General features: G+C 30.2%; 1 protein-coding gene across 1 annotated transcript in view; it reads left to right on the top strand.

The window, feature by feature from the left end:
• The window catches only part of LOC113363942 (COUP transcription factor 2-like), a 134,016-nt gene that overhangs the window by 67,320 nt on the left and 43,758 nt on the right, over nucleotides 1-22,938 (top strand). Inside the window, 1 exon segment of the mRNA XM_026606421.1 lies at nucleotides 3,057-3,608. Within this exon segment, the coding sequence (XP_026462206.1) occupies nucleotides 3,057-3,608 (552 nt within the window).

Genomic DNA, 22,938 nt, shown 5'->3' with positions numbered 1-22,938 from the left:
TGTACCTATACATATGTACACGAATAAATAACATGCCACAAACAACAACATGTATTTGGGTACGGTTGTGCCAGATTACGGTTTCGACAGTCGTTATAACACTGATTTTGAGATAAGAACCAAAGGGTGAAAGATGAAGTATGTTTGTTCGAACAAGTTTACATTATTGCATTGAGTCAGCGCCCTATATTAACATGATCTATAAACCATTTGGGTATTTATAGCCATTGTTTTTTAACCTTTTCTTGTATGATTTGAATTTTTGACTAATGTATCGTGAATAAGGACACTATTTTAGTATTTCCTTTTAATTTCTCCCAGCTTACTAGTAAACTAATAAAATTATTACTTAAAAATAAACTACTTTTACCTACAAAAAAGTCGCACAACCATACCTAGTCTCCTCGACATTATTCATATTGCATTAAAATGATTTTTGTATACTTTACTTTAGTTTAAAATGACTTTTGTAAACTTGTATTTTAGTTTAGGTGTTTGTGAATTACCATTCATAATTTTATTTATAATTAAATACTTACTCATCCCGTATGCATCAATAGACGTACTATATCATTCAGTTCAAGAGTACCGACTAAATCTTCATTAGAACTTTACTGTTTCTGCTTAAAGAAATCTAATTAAAATAATCATCTAGCTTTTCGTTTACCGCTAGGGACGTGTGGCAGATTGTTCTGCACAATCGTAAAACATCGCGACTTTTACTGCCAGAGTTGTGTGTAATTACAATTACAAGTTGTGAATGCGTTTCACTAAACTTGGCACTGAACCGACGAACAGAGCAGAATTGTAAAAGAAAATCGGTATATTCAAGTTTATTAAAATAATAGGACTCATAAGACGAGATAAGTTGTATTTCTAATGAAAAACTAACATAATTAGTTAAAAATTGTCTTTACTTTTTTTCAAATTTCTCATAATTTACAATGATATATAACTTCAGTCAGATCTTTGTTACTTCCGTCTAATCTTCAATATTTAATTTGTTTAACTTTAATTTAATATTTGATAATATAATGTAACTGCGTGTGCGTATTAAGTCTCTCCTTCAATTAACTCAGGTTGTAATGATATAATTTAACCTTTGTAACTGATGTGGACTGTATGAAACACTGATTTGTTGGTATAATTTATGTTTTTGTTGCAAACTCTTATAACACTAATGATTTGTCACTAAGTCCTAATTGAAGAAGGTATATTCATTAATTATTTATTACATATGTTGTTACGCGAACTTTAGTTTTAGAGGTGAGAAAAATAAGTCCGATTCCAATTGGCTACCCCATCTACAGGGTTGCAACCATCTTGTGCAAAAGCTCAATGCCATGAAGATTGCCGCCTTCGTAGCCTATATAATAAAATGAAAATACGTCCGAAGTTCGGACTCCGAACAGTAACGATATAAAAATATTTTCAACTCTAATATGTAGATACAGTGTCTTCTTTACTACTAAATATTTTCAACTAACTTTTTAACTAACGAGCTGTATTTTCCAAGTAACTTCCAGTGATTTCTATTCCCAACGCCTGCATTCCTCGTTCCATCTTACCACGATCATTTATTTACAATCAATCATAGGACAAAATTGAATAGATAATTTTCTTCTTAATTGCAATTTCTAGCTATATGCACATGTGCTATGTGCGACCAAGAAATGCGTAAATCGCAAACTGCACACGACAATTTTACGTGCCCATTAAAACGCATGCTCTCGGATATTTTGCTAATTTATGAAATCGTAAAGAAAATACATAGTGCGTACTGCAGACAAATAGGAATATAGTATTAAAATTTTATAGTTACATTAAATACTTAGACAGCCGATAGGATTATGATATTTTTGCTTGCAAATATGCATATATGAATTTGCAATGGCCAGTGCGAAATTTTCTGTGTAATTTGAAAATTCATACATTGTTTTATGTATAGTTATAACTTTTTGAAACCGTTAGTACCTTAGTAGATTATTTGTACGACGTACCAAAGATTTTCTGATTTTCTTCTTATCATTAGTACATACACACAGTAATTTTGCTTTCCTATCTTGGGGTACTGATAAAATTCATATCATTACAATTTAATTTTATTTAAACAGGCACGTGTTTAGAGTGCTTAAGCTTTTACAATTATTTACATGTTCACAAATATAAATGGATATTCGTTTCGAATCGAAGAGGTACTTCATTAATTAGATTCTTCTCTTAGAACGTCGGTACTATTAATAAATCAATTGTTGTCATTTCATTTGGTCATTAGTCTACCTCATTTGCCTCGTGCTGGCTGTCATATCATATTTCTTGTTAGTGTTTTGGCTTTTGTATTTTTCATGAGTAATTCTACACTATCGATTAGCCATGCATTATGTCGTTTAGAACAACACTTCGTTAATATTCTACTAATCAATCACTACGAATATTACTTGTATTCATAGCATTAACTAATTTTTACACATGAGATGGTGGGTTTATGGGTATATTGAATTATATTAAAATATTGTAATGAAATGAACTTTTCTTATCTTAACATTATAATATAAAACTTCTTAATTTTGTTCATTTTTTACGCTCCGATCATTGTTCAAGTAATAGTTGTTTTTATGATCAATTTGAAAAAAAATGGATATTAAAATTAGCTAACGAACCGAAAACTTATAGTTAAACAAACACAATTCATTTGCTGTTATCTGTTACATTGTGCGCACCTAGCACGCCATTAATCAAATACTAATGCGCTTATTGAAGATGTAATCTGATTGATGTAGAAGGTCATCATATTGATTGCGCACTGTGAAGTTTCCACATGCGTTAGCTAAAATCGATTACTAAAAAATTACACATAACCACAATGACTATATTATTAAATATACTGATATTTTGCGATAATCTTTAATCATCATATAAAAAATTGTGTGGTATAAAAATAAAGAAATATATGCTTTATGTATAGAATGTGTATAAACAATTTTTCATTTACAACGCTAACATATAAATTTGCTCTGATATTTTTTTTAACTAATTTCATCATTTCTCTATTTCAGCTGTTCAACGTGGCCGAGTACCTCCTTCGCAACCTCCAGGTCTGCCAGGTCTACACAGTCAATTTGCTTTGACCAACGGCGACCCATCAGCGCCAGGTCTCAATGGACACTCGTACCTCTCATCTTACATATCATTGCTGCTCCGAGCCGAACCTTATCCCACGTCGAGGTACGGGCAATGCATGCAGCCCAACAATATTATGGGAATCGACAATATTTGCGAGTTGGCCGCCCGATTATTATTCTCCGCCGTAGAATGGGCGAGGAATATACCTTTCTTCCCCGATCTCCAAGTGACGGATCAAGTAGCTCTGCTTCGCCTGGTCTGGAGCGAACTGTTTGTACTGAATGCATCTCAGTGTTCAATGCCGTTGCATGTAGCTCCTTTGTTAGCTGCTGCTGGTCTTCATGCGTCACCGATGGCCGCTGATAGGGTGGTCGCATTCATGGACCACATCCGCATTTTCCAGGAACAAGTGGAGAAGCTGAAAGCTCTGCATGTTGATTCTGCGGAGTACAGCTGTCTGAAGGCGATTGTGCTGTTCACGACAGGTAAGATCCTCGAATTGTTGTACGGCGATGCGTCGGCGTTACTTGCGCGAGTTGCACCGCGCGTCGCCTCATTGACAGAGATGGATCTTTTCGACGCGGTCAGATCGCACGTTCGCGAAACGGCCAACGCGTCCTCGGGTAGCGCTTTGTCGCCGCCTTCGTACAACACACCGCCGCGTACTCCCATCGCGACTCCGCGGGCGGGTTATGCGTACATGCAGGCTTTTACTGCAGCGAGAGACAGTTACCTGCAAAGGTAGCTATCTTCTCCGAGTAGGCAATGTAAATAAAAAAACATAGATATCTAATTATTAATTTATTCTAAATATTAAACGTCTATTTGACGCAGAAAAAAATTTAATATATTTATATACATATCATAATCAAACTTCATAAGGTTCCTTCTATATTACAAAACTTTCATCCAAAAATTTCTTTTATTTCTCATTAGTTCATGCACACTTCATTATTCGAATTAATGAACTAATGGTAAATGAATAACATTTTTGCTATTTTATTTTTAAGTTTATACTAATAATACTAATAGCATGATACGTTTACTAATATACTAAAATACAGAGTACAAATTTATTATATAATATATATAATTTAGGTTTTTTATTTGTTTATTTATTATGATCTCATATATTTACATATTAATTATTATTAAGAATACGTGATCTACTAATGTAAGCTAATTGTATAAATTATTATTTATTCAAATCTGTTGTGCTAATTTTGCGTAGCTTTAAAGAAATTAAATTATCGCGTTAGTTAAATATAAAATTTGGTAATATATTAAAGACTTAAAAATATTAAAAGATCTCGTTTTAAACTTATTGCTAGTCACAATGACCTACAGTTAAGTTATTTTTAAGTTTAAATTATTTAGGATAGCTAGGTATTATATTTAATTTAACTATTATTTATTTATTTAAAATGTATTTATTTTAAATTTGTACTGTAAGAATAAGAAAAAGTGATAATAAATGTTCTGGATGTGGTTCAACTATTAATATATATCTGTCTTTTCTTTTCTTATTTATTTTGGTTACTCTACTATATTAATTTTCTGTGCATGCATGCGTTGAACTAATTTCACTGCTTTGCCTTTGTGACTATTTTGTATTGTAAATCAATTATGGTATATTTTAGTTGCTTTTATTTACTAACTTGTGCATGTGTATAAAATCTTATTATGTTTCTTTTAATAAATCGATTCAGCAAAATGCAAGTGAAGCAAATCGCACTGAAAGTGCACCTTATGAAAAGCAGCAATAATAGCATTCTTCATTTTATAAAACCATAATTTTGCTAGCAAATACCATTGAAAATGAAACATATATGAAGAAATTCTACAAAATGAATAATAAATTTAGAGATTGCAATTGGGGAAAGAACAAAGATATTGTTCCTAAATGAAATGGATTTTTATGAAAATTACCAGGATCTAAAATTGGACGGCCGTCTACAATCGCGTTATTTAGTGTTCAAATAATCCTATGAACTTTTAAAAAATTGTGTCAAACTATGTGATCATTATAAACAAAGTTTTCTTAAAAATGTTTCAAAATTTATAAGTGCAGTTTAATTCTTATGCAAAGGATTCAGGATATATAAGCTTTCTGAAATTCCAAGGAGGTTTTTCTCACGAGGAGTTATCAAGAAAACTTATTGAGAGACGTCAATGGATAAAGACTGAATTTCACTTGCACAAACGTGAGTTTTTATTATTTATTTTTACTTTTTAATATGCTTTTATAATTTTATCTTTATTTTTCACATTTATAATTTCGTATTATGCTTTATATAATTTCATCATTTAGTCATATAATTTGCTTTCATCACTAACAGAGTATGTTCAAATGTAATAGTATAACTGAATATTAACTAAACTAACTAATTCATAGCAAGACATCTCAAATCATTTCATAAATTATATTTGAAGATTATTAAAATTTGATAGAATGCACAAGTTCTATTAAATCAGTACATATGAATGTATAGATTCATGAGTTCTGATGAGAAAGCGAATTTATTAATGGTACGAGTTATTTATCTAATAAAAGTGTAATAAAAATTATACGAGTATAGATCCGTTCATCATTATGTGCAAAGTTTTAAATAAACCAAGTTTGTTGTTGGTACCGATGCTCAGTCTACTAAAGAGTTTATGTTGTATAGAACCTTACAGAAACATTACACAAAACTTTTATAAATCGCTAGAAATGATGTTGTAATAATATTCCATGATGTGGGAACAAACTTTGTACACTGAACCTTTCAAAGTATCATCATGTTGGTATAATAAATTTTTATACTTCATGAAATTATAATCAATTGAATATATATAACCTGCTTCTAAGTTCTTTATAAATATATCTATGAAGCATCTTCAAGAATCATAAGATACTTGACCTCATAAAACCCACCCACGATCATCTATCAATGTGCGTTATGATTGGCATCATTCAATAACCGTCTGCACATCGATGTCGATGGAAGTCACGACGATCGCCAGTTTCATAGAGCGATAAATGATTAGGGAAAATGTATATTATTTCGTCTGTGAAAAGTCAAGGTCCGAATAAAATTTGTCTCGAAGATATGAAAATCATGCGATGAGGTTTGGCTTTGGAATTATTTTAAATCCGTTCGAGGTTTCGCATCGGAATCAAGCTACGATTGAAAACAGTTTCAAATCAATAAATAGTTTCAAGAGAAGATAATATTATCTTTCTATCCATGAAAATTTTTTAGAACTTTTCTAAATTAAAAATTTCTTCTTGTTTTTTGGAATCTTCCTAGCCATGTAAATTTTAATCAATTTAATTGTTCGTTTCTAATTTTTTATTTCTAAAAACACGTTAAACTATTCATATTCATTTCTATTGTGAAGGTTGTGAAGTTCTTGTTTTTTTAGTGCCATATACGAACAAATGGCTATCTGTTGGTATTTCAGATAATTTCATCTGGTTTCTACACATTTAAGACAATTTTTCAAATCAATAATTATTCCAAAATTATATAAAAGGAAATGTAAAATATAAGAAGTATGTATTTACAGAGCTTTTTGTCTCAATTATTTATATAATAACGAAGATTGTGTACTCTACTTCTCGGCATCTATAAAATAATATAAATTTTGCTAATTTAGTGTTGTTATAAAAAAGTAACTTATACCTTAACATTATAACTTAATTATTTCAAAATATTAAATTAAAGTTCTAATAAAGTACTGTGAAGCTCTTTATTTCTAGAGCTTTTGTGTTAATTCATCAAAGTGTATGTTAAGTTTCTGTTACGATCTGGATTAATGAAGACTTATATGACGTTTCCTTAAAAATATGGGTATGCAAAAAATTATTGTAAGAACATTTCTCATTTGAACAATTCTCCTTTAAAGATATAAACTAACTTGACAGAGATTTAGTTTCTTCAATACTCTTATAAATTATTATAAAAAAATATTTTAAGAACATTTTGTTGACTTTTATTATTGGTTTTGGATTATAAATAAAACAAAAAAAATGAAATAATATAAAATGAGAATAAATTATCAAATATGTAATTTTTAGAATCAATCAATAAGCTTTTTGGTGATGTTAAAAGTCGGCGTCTGTTTCATTCGAAATAAATTCAAAGATATGCGCATTTTCTCCGAGCACGCGTGTGCTTCGCAATTTGTTTTACATTTTTTTCTGTTTCGTTTATCTTATACCTCTGCCAAGATCTTGTATGTAGTAGAAAAAGAACGTATAAGACGATGCGACGTCTTAAGGTCCGATAGTATTTTGACCTCTGGTCGAAGTCGGTCGGTCTACGCCGGTAAGGTTGCACCTGTAAACCGGCACGGACAGAAAAAATCTAGACACCAGAAATTCAAAGCTTAACTAACTGGTCAATTCAAAGTTGTTGGATTTGGTCGAAAATGAATAAATTATTTCACCAAAATTTTATGTAGTTAATTCTAATAATTTATATAATTTCATCACATGTTCTTAATTATCTCTCATCTATATTAATAGGATTATCTAATACTTGTTACATCACTTATCGATCGATTTTTTACATTTCTATGTATCTATATCTAAGATCCGGTTTATTTTTACGCGTATTGATATCTATTTCAGCACTATTATGACATCATATATGTTTAAATAGATATGTTTTTACTCATAAATTAAGATTTAAACGGATGTAAATGACAGTACGTGATTTAGAGATTAAGTTTTGATCTATGTATTTTTAGTTTGAATAAAACAATTATATATGAGGCATCTCTCGCGTATCACGTTTTATTATGTCATGATAATAATTACTTATTTGATTTAACGCGGTTGATTAACGTTGGTAATTAATAGCAAAACTAATTTTTCAGACATAATAATAATAAATAAGTAGTAGTACGGTATAAGATCATCACGAATTGATTCATTTTCCCTTACTTGTTTATTGTTCTCATTATCATTTTATTTCAATTTTTGTCTTTTATTATTGATTTTTATGCATTTTCCTGTTCAAACTTGCGCTTTCATTTTTTTCTGATCCTGTATTTGGCTTTCATTTCCCTGTATTTTCTCTTTCTGCGTAAGTAAACCATCTGCATTCTTCTTTTTCCCAATTCTTCCAGTCCTTCTGTGACGTCAAGTAGAATGCACCATTTTACAGAGTGAGTCCAATCTAGTTTCCTTTTCTTTTCAAAATCGTGATCTGTAGAGTCTTTTTTCCGCCTACACTTCTCAGGACTTCTTCATTTGTTAACGTGTCTGCCCATTTTATCTTATCCATTCGTCCTCAGCACCACATTTCAAAACTCTTTTTAGACATTATTGTTGATAAAAAATTTAGTGGTTTATATTACCATGATGCACTAGATGAATTTTATTTCTAAAACCTCTACTTTCAAAATGTTGATATTATTATAACAAGAGCAGAATTCTTATGAATGCTATAGATAGAAAGTCCATTTTTTTCTTGTCGTATGTAAGTAACTGGCAATTTCTTAAACCTGTCTTTTCTGAAACGAATACAATCATAATGCATGTCCGGAAACCCACATCTGTTCCGATCCGTGCGTGCGGTGATCTGTGTTTCTTGTATAATTCGTCGCCAGCGGCAAGGACGCCTATGTGATGTTCCGATGTTATTTCTAGCAAGAGAGCTGGATATACCAAAAAATTAAAATATTTACTATAATATAACGAAGATCATAATAGAGATGTTGCGATTGTTGAAAATTTATCGCAAAAATAGTCTACTTTGGTATTTTTCTACAAAATGTTTTGATTCGATTTAGCACAGGAAGTCAGCTTCCTAATTTTTACCTGCAATAATTTAAATGACTTGAATAAATTAATTAATCAAATCTAATTTGTGATATTATTATTCATATGTTTTTTAAATATTTTGTATTTTGAATTTTTAAACGATTATCATTTGCGGTCTGTGACTATGATCAGATGACTATTTTATGACCATAATCACAACTATAGATAATTCTATAATACGTGGATATTATATATACAAATACTTATTACTATATTCTAACGATACCTGAAAATTATATATAAAATAAGTAAGGCGGAAACCGTAGAAAATTTAAGAGTTTTCATTTACCAGAAGTAGTCTGCTTTCCTATTTTTATGAAAACCGATTTGAGCTGAAAAAATATAAATGAACTAGCAAACCCAGCGAACTCCGTTTCGCCACCAGATGGTTTCGTGAGAAAGATGAAGATTTTTTTTTGTTTTATATTTAAAAAGGAAATGAGTATGTGAAAAAAGATTTTTCCGCTTTTCTGTTGAAATTTTTCTTCTATTTTCTTTGCTATAAACATTATGGAGCCCGAACCCTTTCCAACGAATGCAAAATTATCGAAATCGGTTCGTTCGTTCTGGAGTTATTCGTCAGGAAGAAAAACCCGACTTATTTTTATATAATAGATTAACCATTGTACATTTTCATTTAACATTTTTTCAAAAATTCATGTTCAATCTTCAAGCAATTACCAGTTGCTTTAATATAACTATTAGCAGAATTTAGATGTATAAGACTATTGACAATTTTTCAGATTTGATTTAGCAGAAGTAGCCTGGTTCCTTACTTCTATCTATATTTATATTTATATATATATATTTATAGTATTATTATGTCCCCAATTCATTTTTTAATATTCAATTTCAATTTGCAAACAATTATTAGTTGCTTCAATATAATAACTATTACCAGTATTCGAAGTTACTGAAATTACTAAAAATTCATCGGATTTGATTTGGCAGAAGTAGTTTCTTATTTTTTTTAAGAAACGCATTTAGCTGACAGAATTGAGTAAATATTTGATCGCAAAATTAGGACCATATATCATTGCCAAATATATCAACCTAGAGCAGATTTTTTTACAAATTAGACACAAGGTTACAACTATTTGTTAACTAAAAATAAGTACTTAATAGTCTTCTCTAGGTCAAATATTATTGGCTGTCCACACATGATTAGTTTTAAAACGCGCCATCACAAAATAGAGATTTAAAATTGTTAGCATAAAGATATCCAACATATTGGCTATTTGGGTATAATTGTTTGTCAACAAATCAAATGTTCATTTAATTTCCAATCTGAATTCATAAAGTCGTATGTGTTTCCCAGCTTTCCAACTATTCCTCTGTATACTTACTGAGATTTTCTCAGCGCTTTGCGTGTTCGATTAATATCTCTTCCGCAACCATTTAAAATTTTTCGCAACCAGAGAACGGTATTTTACTGCAATGTTGATTTGTCTACTAATCTGCAAAGTGTTATCTGTAATCTCACGTTTTTGTCGTAAATTGAAGCTTTTAATTTAAATTCGATCAGGAGGATGCAATTATTTCTATTGTTACTTTGGAATTTATTTAATTTACTTCATTTTATTTTATCCTATAGATTTTATTAGTTAAAACTGATCTAATGATTGATTTTATGAATATTTGTTCACCAAAGCAAATTTTGAAACAAAGGCATGATTTGCTGTTTCAAGCGTCATTGTCTCATTAAGCGTACGACTATAACAAATACTGCGTTTTGATGTTTGGTTTCTATTCGTTATGTAAAGGTATTTCAATTTCTTGCATTTGCAAATAATTACATTGTACAAGATTGTTAAGACAATAGAATTACTACTATAATAGTTATAAATATTACGATCACGATCGTGCTTTCTTGGGTTCTGTAATGATGCGATTGTCTTATGAGCGCGTGCACAAAACATAAGCAATCAGCAAACTATGTTTCATATAATTTTTATTCTGATCGAAATAACGATTTAGAGGTAGTAAGTATTTTTGTAGGAAATACAATAATAACTCTATGTAATTTTCCAATTTAAAAACTCCAGCTTTATATTATTTACAAATTATACATGGGCAATAATTTAAAATAGGTATGATTAACGAATAGAGAGTAATTTGTTCAAAAAAAATTTATGCCTAATAACTGATTTAGCTCGTTTAGTGTAATATTTACTGGTAAAACGAGAATCCATCATAATTCATTTGAAAATTCATAGATTTCCGATATATTAGTCGTGAGCACTTCAGCGTTATCGAGATGTGAGTAATGCTGCATAGTTCGCTGGGTCTAGGGCAATCGTATCTTGATTGTTATAATGAATAAACAACCATGAGCTAATTATAAATTAATTATTTTTAACGCAAATCAATATATTAATGCCGTTTGTGATTAATTTTAAATTATCTCTATATATAATACTCATCTTTAAAACAAACTGTCTTCACAATATGAATCTTCACAACTTCTTATTATACTTATATAATTTTACGTAGAAATTTATTGTTCTTTATTATATTTTAAATTTTGCTTGTTTTTTATAAAACCAAAAGTCCTATGGTTGTCTTATATATATTTGATATTTTTTTAGAATTTACCTATTTGCTGCTTGATATCAGACTTGGACCTAGGCCTTCCTGATTACAAAGCAGGGCGCTTACAACAGCACCACAATCTCCTATAAAATTGCATTTTTATAGCATTTAAATTAAATCTAAAATTATTTTAGTTATTGTTTCTTTAGTTTTATAAGGTATAGATCATTCAATATAATTTTAACTATCAATCCAATATGATTAGTATTCAATCATATGAACTTTGCTCTACGAGAACCCGTAAGCTTCCATTGTCTGAATGCGAGTGAATTTGATTAAATTATATCCCACATGTTGTAATCAACACATTGGCGTAGATCCTACTAATAAATTCTCAACTTTTGTACTAAATAAAACAATTTTTCCAAAGTAGCTGTTTAAGATTATAATTTATAAATATAAATTTATAAAATTTCGACTTAAATTTGAGCTTTAGATTAATCAAAAAATAGGAAGCAGTTATTTTTAATTCCATGTCAAGTCTTTATAAGTTTTGTATACATCTGAACATGTATTAAAATTAAATTTTAGCAAATTAGTATTAAATTTACATATATATAACATTGTGTTAATAACATTTTCAATTACGAGGAGAACCCGCGAGTAGCTCGTTTCGCATTTTAATGAAACTTGGCATGATGTTAGATTTTGCACCCAAACTGACTGTGGTAAAACATTAGAGGCCTATGAAAAGCGGTTTTAATATAAAAATTATTTAAAGCTTGTATATTATCAACACCCTGTTTTGTAGCATAATTTGCAATAGAAGCTCACAAAAAATGGTTTGAATGCAATAATTGTAGAATACTCAAGAATTTCTTTTTTTTTTAATTAAATTTTACAAAGTAAAGTGAAGTTCACAAAGTCAAAGTCAGATGGACAATAAGTTCTAGAGCAATTTTTTCCTTAACATATTCAATTTCACCTTTAATTTTTATCACGTTTTCTCATATATTGAGAGCATTTTCAAAACGACTTTGAATTTAATATTACATCATATGATTGTTAACTCTGACGTCAATGTGCAACTGAATGAATGCCTTCTATAGATTTGAATTAGACAACCCTACGCGAAGAACACATGGTTCGTCCTGGATTAATATTTCTATTCACCCGCGTTTCCAGCCAACCCCTCGCGCCTTATAATAATAATCATAGAAATCAAATATTATATTACTATTGTGTATCCAGACCACCGTACAATGGAGCATTGGTTTACCGCGAACCCTCTAGTTTCAGTTTTAGATGCGATGCAAAAAATACAATTTTGCGACCAAATATGACGATGAAAATTGGACACGGTTTTGTGTTGCATATGCCGCCGGAAAACATTATTTTTTTTTGTATAATATACACGGATAATGTAATAAAATTTCTTAAGCGGAATTACTAGTTCATTTGTGATGTGCCATTAAATAATGGTCAAAATTTGAATATATGCTGACTATGTTATTAGGTCACGTTAACAGAAATATACGAGATTATGCTATCAATTGGTCTGAGCTTACTCTATTATTATTAGCTTATTACATGGCTACACAAGCATAAGAAATAATTTGTATACTTCTCAGTTATACCATCTTGCAATTTTTGGTGCACTTAATGTATGAAGTTCACATTTGTTCCTGAGATACTTTATATTTGAAAAATTGAATCGAAGCGAATTATTTTACTATAAGCAACTATTAAGGAAAGTGAAAGAAACGATAATAGGCATATATATAAACCAATTTGAATGGGAAATAAAAATTCGATTCGTATTGATAGGGAGATGTACTGACTTGTTTGTGGCAAAGGCAGGTCCAGCCGTTACGAAGATACGGAGCAAAGAGGGCAGAAAATAGAAATCGAGTTTTTGAGAGAACGGAGTGTCCGATTTGAATGATCCAAAAAACATTCAATTTGTAATAATTGGAAGAAATTGTGATTAGTTTGTGGCAAAGGCAGGTCAAGCCATTTCGAAGATATAGAGCTAAATATACAAAAAGTGGCAGTTTTTGAGAGAAATGAGCATCCGATTTGAATGATTCAAAAAGTTTTTTTTTATTTTATTTTTTTTTTTGTATATAAACTTTATTTGAACATATAATTTTCGAACATGCCTGATTGATTTCATCAACGACTATGATAACATCCACATAAAATCTTGAAAAATGAAAATTTTTTTTGTAAGTTTACAACATATTCTGTGATTATCTAATTTCTAATTTTGATCTATGAAACATATTCAAGTATTCAGTCGGCATTTGTCTAGAAATCGCCTATTCAGAAAGTGGTCGTAGATCCTCCGGCTGCGTGTCCTGCCTTCAAAGACGCGTCCAGGGCATTCGCATTCGCTTTGCTTTGGCAAATAGGTAAAACGATCAATGTCACGAACAAATTTTCTCACAAGATAAACGTTATGTCTTTTACATTTGCATGTAAATGCATACCTTTTAAAAGACCGTTCCTTACAACGATCACTGCTAAGTACGGAATATTATTTAATATATTCTTTGTAAATAATTTTAGATGTTAATTTAAATTCGTCGCGGCGTAAGAGTATATATGGGCAGAGAAATTATAGTAAAGCGATTAAAATTATTTCTAAAGTCTTATACATAGAGCCTATTATAAAAGTATTTAATTCATTTAGTTAAACATTATTTTTGACCAATCATTGTACTGGAATTGCTATAAAATCTAAAATCTGTGCCTAGATTGGTTTTCTCATTATTACTATTTTAATTTGCTTTTAGATGATTTTAAGAAGTTTTCATTAGCAGATTTTGTTTTAGAACTTCAAACATCAATATAATGGACTTTGGAACAAAATAATCATATGATTAGGAACATGGATATGAACGAGTATTATACTTTACTATTTTAGTTGCATTTTTGATTGTGTAAGTTATAATAAAACAATTTCTATTTCTTTCAATACACGCACATTGGTGACCCTTGATCTAATATTTTGATACGTCATACAATGACATATGTAACTGATGTCGTGTTTTAGGTCTATTATAATGAGACATAAGTGATGTTTCTCTAGATCACGTAATGATACTTATTCTTGCTGTTTTGACTTGACAGAGCCAAAGGTCAGTCTATATTATATACATAAACTATTTTTTATTTTATACAGAAAATTCTGACATAATGATTGAATTATATTTCATATAAATGAGTGTCCAAAATATCTAAAAATGACAATTCTTAGTATCAGGATATTTTTAGAAATGAAATCATTCAAATGCTTTTAATTATTGCATAAATTATTTACCAAATTAATTATCGATAAATAATGAAAAAGAATATAGTTGACCTAAAAAGAGTGTTCATTTGATATGTTTTGAAATAAAATTTATTATTTATTACGCACGCAACGCCAATAAATTTCTATGGAGTAATTTTATGAGGATTTTATCGCGACGGTAAACGTTATTTTAACATAAATCAATATCACACATTTTCTAAATAATGATAGTGAAAGGGCTTGTGGATATCTTAAAGAAATAATTAGATAAAAATGCTATATAACCAAGCAGTTGAATCATTTGTTTATAGAAAATTCCTAACATGTACCTTATTTTGTGAGCAAAGTATATGTAGGCAAATTGAACAATAACAGTGAAAAATATGTCTAGATGCATATTTCAAGTTCATATCAAATTATATATCAAATTCAAATTTTTGTTTTATATTAAATAAAATATTATTTTTATAAATATTTTTATTACCATTTTGTGCAATCTTTATATAAAATGTGTTTATAAGTTTTTATATGTCTTTTAAAAATATGACCATCAGCTGTCTTACTAAAGTTGTGCGTGCAAGTAATCAAATCAACTTTATAATTATCACGCCACATATTTAAAATTTATGCTTAATTATTATCAAAATGATTTTTAATTAGCATAACTGATGATGAACTGATAAGACATGCTGCAACTACTTTGTATTTACAAATGCATCCATATAAATGGATACTTGATGGGTAGACGATTGAATTTTAATAGTTTTATAAAATGCATACATACATTTATAATTCATTTCTAACCAATACATGTAACAAGTCTAATTTAATATATGAATGAAGTGACGGATTTTTTTATGAATGAAATTATGAACTATGAATTACTTTCTCCTATGCATAAAATCCAAAAAACCTATATTCATGTACTATAATTTATATTATAGTAATTATTTTTAGGGCCAAACATTACCAAAATGGTAATATTTTATTAATACGACCGCTACCTTATAATTAATTATTTATAAGGTAATTAAATTTAATTATGATTATATATAAGGAGAATCGTGTAATATTTCAGTAATGAATCTCAAGAGGATCAAGACTTGTTACTATCTAAGCCGCACTTGGGTCATGACAAGTTCGTAATAAAATTAACACTGTGGCCCGAGGTAAGCTTTGATGGTTATTAGCATTTCACTTACGGAAAGCAGGACTTCTCAAAATTTTTGGGATAAAATAAATAATACACCGAATATTTAGGAATTCAATTTAGTTGGATCATTCAAATTTTATAGACAATATGTATGTCCATCACATTAAACGATTGATTCATAATTATTGTTGGTCTACTAAACTAAAAAAAATAGTAAAAACTATATTTACTAATTATATAACTGTATGCTCATTATAATCTTATAAATTCACTAGCCTTCTATTTTCATGCCCCTAATCATAATCTAAAGACTTATTTTAAAACATAATGAACAAAAAAAAACAACTTTTACTACTTCATGCGATAGTTTATTATAATGAGACTCATTGTTTCTTGAAATACAGTCATTACAAATAAAACTAGTGGGGTGTATGGCATCGTGCCATAAGGCAAATTGCTGGAACTTCCCGTACCGTAACGAAATATTCGAGGAATAATAAATGTTTTCAAATAGATTAATATAAATTGTTTAACATTTATAAGAATTATATAAACTGAATTGCAAAGTTCAAATTATTTGTTTAAAGTATATTACAACTTTAGTCAGAATTATAAATAAAATCTGAATTATTTTCGATATACAAACAAAATTTTTTTTACAAAATCAATTATTTTGTTAAAACAAGCAGAAAGTTTTTTGAATCATTTAAATCGGACGCTTAGTTCTCTCAAAAATTGCTATTTTTTGCACATTTAGCTCTGTATCTTCGAAATGGCTGGGCCTGCCTTTGCCACAAACTAATAACTACTTTTTCCAATCATTACTAATTGAATGTTTTTTAGATCATTCAAATTGGATGCTCCGTTCTCTCAAAAACTCGATTTCTATTTTCTGCACTCTTTGCTCTTAATCTCCGTAACTTTGCCAAAAACTAATCAGCACATCTCCCTATCAATAGGAATCAAATTTTTGAACCATTGAAATCGGTTGATCCGTGCGCCCGAAAACGTGGCCGCAAATTTGTATCCATACATACATACACACACACCCATTTTTTCTGAGGTATGCCAAAATGTTCAGAAACCTTCAGAACGTCGAAAAATGCAAATATTTTCAATTTCGATTTTTGGACGATTACAATAACTCACCCTACGGGAAGTTAATAAATGCACCTTCTGTTTGTAATACATATTTTTGGGAAAAATTCCTTAATAAAGATCGCACTGGATACAAGATTTGTATGAAAATTGTCGCTTGATTTAAGGCGATGACTTATTATACATAATTCTTGCTCTACTTCAAAATAGTGTCGGTATAAAAATCCACACATTACTCGTTTTTGAGATGATAGTGATGGACCTCTTTACCCGCGGACCTTTAAGCTTCTCTTCACTCTATGTAGAATCTTATATAAAAATACTTATATAAATTATTGTTTCTTGAATTACAATCATTACAAATGAGATAAAATTTTCTGTTTGTAATACATATTTTTGGGAAAATTCCTTAATAAAAATCGCACTGGATACAAGATTTCTATGGAAGTTGTCGCTCGATTTAAGGCGATGACTTATTATACATAATTCTTGCTCTACTTCAAAATAGTGTCGTTATAAAAATCCACACATTACTCGTTTTTGAGATGATAGTGATGGACCTTACACGCGGACCTTATATAGAATCTCATATAAGTAATACTAAATTTACAGAAATACATTAAAAATCCACTGTTTACAGTTTTTTAAATCATCTTAAGTATATCCCCGAACAGTTTTGAAAACATTTATTCCCGCACAGCTTCCAGTAAACGAGTGGGTTGTGTTTGCATCGGTCCACCGCAGTTAGTCGCGTCGCCCGAGGGTACCCAACCCGTCGACATGCGGTCCCTTGCGGTTAATCGCGGCTAGGCGGTCGCGCTCGGCGCTCATTCTCGCATCATGATGCATTATGACTGAGTGGAAGTCACACACTAATTGTTTTAATACCGAATAGAACACCCTCAGGGTAGTAACGCTACTTCTACTACATTATATTGCAAATTAGCAAAATTAGTTCGAGTCGAATGTGTAGTAGGATATTATCTGATTTGTTTGCGGAGATGAGTGGTGAATTTCTTGAGCAAATTTCAAGACGTTGTTTACGTGGATTCGCATAATGACGAGGACGTAATTCTGGTTAAAATTTGTTTGACCGATATATAAAACGATTTCTACACTAATTTCAAAACGTTTTAGATGAATTTAATAATGGATGTACAACTAATGTTAGTCCATTTTTAACCAAATAATGTTACAAAAATACCTTTAACTAAAAATAAAAGATCATTGTATTATATTGGATGCAACAACTTTTCAATAAAATTTGTCGACTATGTTTTAGTAGAACTATATAAAATCTATCGATCGTAATATGGATTAAAAGCGATACTTTATGTATGAGTAACTTAATTGCAGAAAAATTTTTTTTTGCTTCTTTTTATAATTTTATTTGAACAGCAATCAGAACCAATGGGTTCTATGAGCTGTTGTGAGTAAGATCTTACAAACTACGTTTGTTTTATTACAGATGGCAACCCAAACAGTTTTCACATCTCTGTATGATAAATTTTTATTACAATCTCTGTAATAGGGCAAGTATGGTGCAACAATGCCGGGTGAGGGCTATTTTCACTTGGAAACATATTGCTATCTATATTTCCAAGTGAAAATCGTTGTCAATGTTGCCTAACAACAGGCTGCTCGAAGTGGGTATCGAACCCGGGACCTCTGAAACAAGTCCCGTCGCTCTTAACCGCTTACCTACGGGCGAGCCCGCAGAAATAATGATATAGATAATCATTGCACCTATATTGGTGACGAGACCCCGTAATTCTAATTTCATTTGGTTGATGATATCATAGTTAAATTAAATATTTTATTTAAACAAGACACAAGTGAGGTATAATTTTCAAAAATTATATATTATTTTAATTTTACATTTTTTTCCGTTTTACTTAGTTAAGGTAATATAAAGTAGCTGTGTGGTAATGGTTATTTTTATAAACCACAAATGTATATAAAACAACTTTCTTTTACGGATTACAGATATTTTTACGTTTGCTTTTTACGGATTAAATATATTTCAATTAAAGATTAACTCAATTCACTATATTTATTAAGAAATCGTTCTCGCCTTGGAAACGAAAATAGAGACGAACATGTATAACTTCTGCATCCAAATATGGCACAGCAAAAGTCTCTCAGTGTTGTAATTAATTAGTGATTACAAATAATTACAGTTCTATGTCATTGTACAAGTGTGCACCCACGTTGATACACGTTTTAGAAACGACGAAAACACGATGATTGCCTAATAATTGCTCGGCTTGACGCATCGTGGTATTGAGATACTTTCACACTTCAACGATATCAATTTGAGCAATTCGTAATTAATCAAACTGATTATTTTTTCTCTAAATGTAAAAATTCTGTTATTAACTTATTTTCTAACATAACTTTTTAAACCTTTTGCATATCTCTACGTTTCAAAGGCTTTTATTTTGGCATACCTTAGAAAAAATTGATGTTCGCATGTGTGTGTGTTTAGTAGCAAACAAAATGCGTTTATGCATCCCAGACTGGGTCTTTTGTCACGGTATTTCGGACTCAATATCGCGTGAATATAATTACTTTATGGGGAAGGATCTAGAATGCTATAATTCTCGCTTTGAAATAATACTTCTTTTCTAATTATTGCCATTTGGTCTTCTTCTTTCCGAAGATCGCGGGACTATGCGTGTATGCGTGTGTGTATATATATACGTATGGATACAATTTTACATCCACCTTTTCGAGAGCACAGATCAGCTTTTTTGGATTATTCAAAAACTTTTCTCATTAGCTCATTTTATAACATAACCTTTTATCTTATACAATGTTCTTAATAAAATCTGAATTAATGAATATATAATCAAGAAAAATATTAAAAATCACTAATTAATGGAACAACGAGGAACACCTATTTTTATACCTAGATATAGATTTTCAAGCAAAAACGACTTTTAAATGACTTTTTATCAATTTCAAATCCTGACTGATGTGAAATATACTTTATTAAAACAGTCTCCTGTTGCGATTGATGCAAAAACTAATCTGTGGCGGCATGTGTTGGATATAATACTGAACCCACATGGGCCTTGTGATTTCTCGCATAATTTCTGTATTAGCGAAAGCAGACAGCATGTCGCGGTGACAATGAAAATATGAATTTTTCTCGAAAGAAAGAATAAACAGAGACGAAATAGTTTAGGTAATAATTTGAATACACATTTCTCTACTTGTGTTTGGATTAAACGATTGTTTTATATATGCGAGTGCTGGTTTTATAACTTCATGTGATTAATGTTTAATAAGATAGATTATTGATAATATCTTATAAATGATATAATAATATATTAACGCTTCATATTAAGTTTAATTCCATAATTGAAAATAATAATTATTATTTGTTTTTTCTCATAATGTTAGAAGAACCTATTTTTTTCTGTGACCACCTAATTATTAAAATGTTTTCAATACTTTTTTTATGTGATTGCAATATGCCCTCATAGTTTATTTTCACTAAAACATCGTTGACAATACTTTCTTTTACTATGTCTGATTCTGTATTTCTCTCTCAATCTCTTTCTAAGTGCGAATCACCGAAAGATAGACCCGAATTCACCCTCGCCGATGTGAACGCGCGCCCAGTGTCTTTTTACGGAAGTTATATATTTTTATTATACGTGAAAACATTACGACGCCAGTAACACATGGTTCTCTGTATTTTTGGTGGGGCCACGTATAATTTGTGGGACAGTACAATGGTTAAATAAAGTGCAAATCATGCCAGACGTTTATTTTGTTCCGGATTCGACTTACAACAATGTGTTGGAACGCGTGTCACGTTTTATGTCATTTTAGGTATTTTGTCAGATTTAATTATAGTAATGTTGTTGAATCAAACTGTCTAGTATATACTTAATTGTATGGGAAATCTATTGATGAAAATGTTTTTTGGGTAATTTACAATTAGAAAGTCAGCTGTGATATTCTTCTAAATAAGTAGTTAAATCAAAACTTCTATTTTTTTCTAGATCCAAATTATTCTTTCCCACTATTATTATTTATGTTTCTAGATTAAAAACATTTTGTTACGAACAACAGCGGCTACGCGATCTCGGTTAGAATACATATTGTCCTCTCATTTGTATAAATTACAAGAGTTTGCCAAAACTTTTTGTCTGATTTTCTTGACAACCAGACTAAGATTAGACGGACAGCTTTTACAAACTTTTCAACCAATTATTCTCCTTGTGCTACAAACAAAATGGGAAGATAAAGGGAAAATACTAATAATTAACAACTGGGAAGAACAAAATTAACTCTGTTGTTTCTAAATTATTGTACATCAACAGAACGGAATTAATGAAATTATGTTTGAGGAAGCTAAAAATTATATTATTGTGTTTATTTGAAATTATAATATGTATACTAGCTGACCTGGCAAAGTTTGTTTAGCCAGGTTTAACATGTGGTATGTAAGTGCAAGGGGCAGCTAACAAAATATATGGATAGTTTATCTACTGCAAAGCAACCCACATATAAATGTTTTTAAAATGTATTATTTGTCATTGCAAGTGCCTATTCTGAAGCGGATTTTATTGAATCGGCGCATTTGGAGGTACAAGATTTTAATATATCATTACCGTGCTTTACGTTAATTTACTAATTTTTTAATTACGTAGCAAAATCCGAAATAATGAATGAATCATGGCATGTATAGCGAATCGAGTGAGATTTCAATAACTATGTGTAAAAATTTACAGCTTTGCCATAGATTTATATACCTAGTTACCTCTCATCAGAATCTTCAGCTAAAATTGGTCTTTATGCAAACCGTTCAGGAACTATGTACAATTTGTGCGCATCGGAAAATATTTGTAATGGGAGAATGGTAGGGGTGGAAAACTCTTTATAAAAAAAATTGTTTTTTGAAGTAATATTTAAGTTTTCCATAAGCACAAGAAAGTTTGAATTAAAATTAAATGAAAAATATTTACTAAATGATTATTACGAACTGGGCGGTCTGGGGTGAGAGGGTGAAAATTTAGAGCTGTATGTGTTTTTTAATAACAAATTATAAGAAGTACAATAAAAGATATTATCTCAAAAAATAAAAAATAAATCTTAACAGTGGCCAATTCTCAACATTAATTTTTCTTACTCATCTTATAAAACTATTTTCACTCAGTAAAATTCTTCAGTTTTAGTCCGATTGAATTAATTAATTTGTATCCCAAGCCGTTTGTCTATGAAAGAGGTATCCGAATATCCATATCACAGTCGAATAATATCCATATTCATCGAAAAGCTCGGCTAACTGATTGCGGGAGCACGGCGGGAGCAGGCGGGACATCGCACATTGTCCCCCGTTTTGTTGTCGGATGCAAATGTGACCGCTGTGTCGCCCGCTGGCGTTTCGGTATCGGTCAAGCTCGTTAGTGAACGAGGTGTCGAACCGTGGCACGGGCTGTTTAGGAATTTTAATCAGAGCCGTTGTGATTTGTACCAACCAGGGGAGGATTGAAAACCGAAATTTTTAATTTTTATCGGGTCTTAGGGCAAATTGTTGAAACCATTCGTACCGTAATAAAATAATCGAAGAATTTTAAATGTTTTCAAATAGATTATTATAAATACTGTAACTTTTGTTATTCGCGTCTTATCGACTAAATATAACATCTCATCAATTGTACGACAACATTTGTAAATGTTTACGTAAACGTTAGAGTTAGAGCTAAAAGACCTTATTTAATATTTCTAAGAATTATATAAACTGAATGGCTAAGTTAAAATTATTTAATTCAAGTATATATATAAATGAGCTTTACAATTTTAGCTAGAATTAAAATTAAAATTAAAATAATTATCAATGTTTGAAAAAAATGAGATTTCGAAATATTTTTTTTTCCTGCCCTAAAACATAATCATCTCTTC

Source organism: Ctenocephalides felis, unplaced genomic scaffold (assembly GCF_003426905.1).
Source record: "Ctenocephalides felis isolate EL2017-DRISC unplaced genomic scaffold, ASM342690v1 CF-g0.4_SCAFFOLD_00845, whole genome shotgun sequence".
Lineage (NCBI taxonomy): Eukaryota > Metazoa > Arthropoda > Insecta > Siphonaptera > Pulicidae > Ctenocephalides > Ctenocephalides felis.
This window is presented reverse-complemented; position numbering and strand designations above follow the sequence as displayed.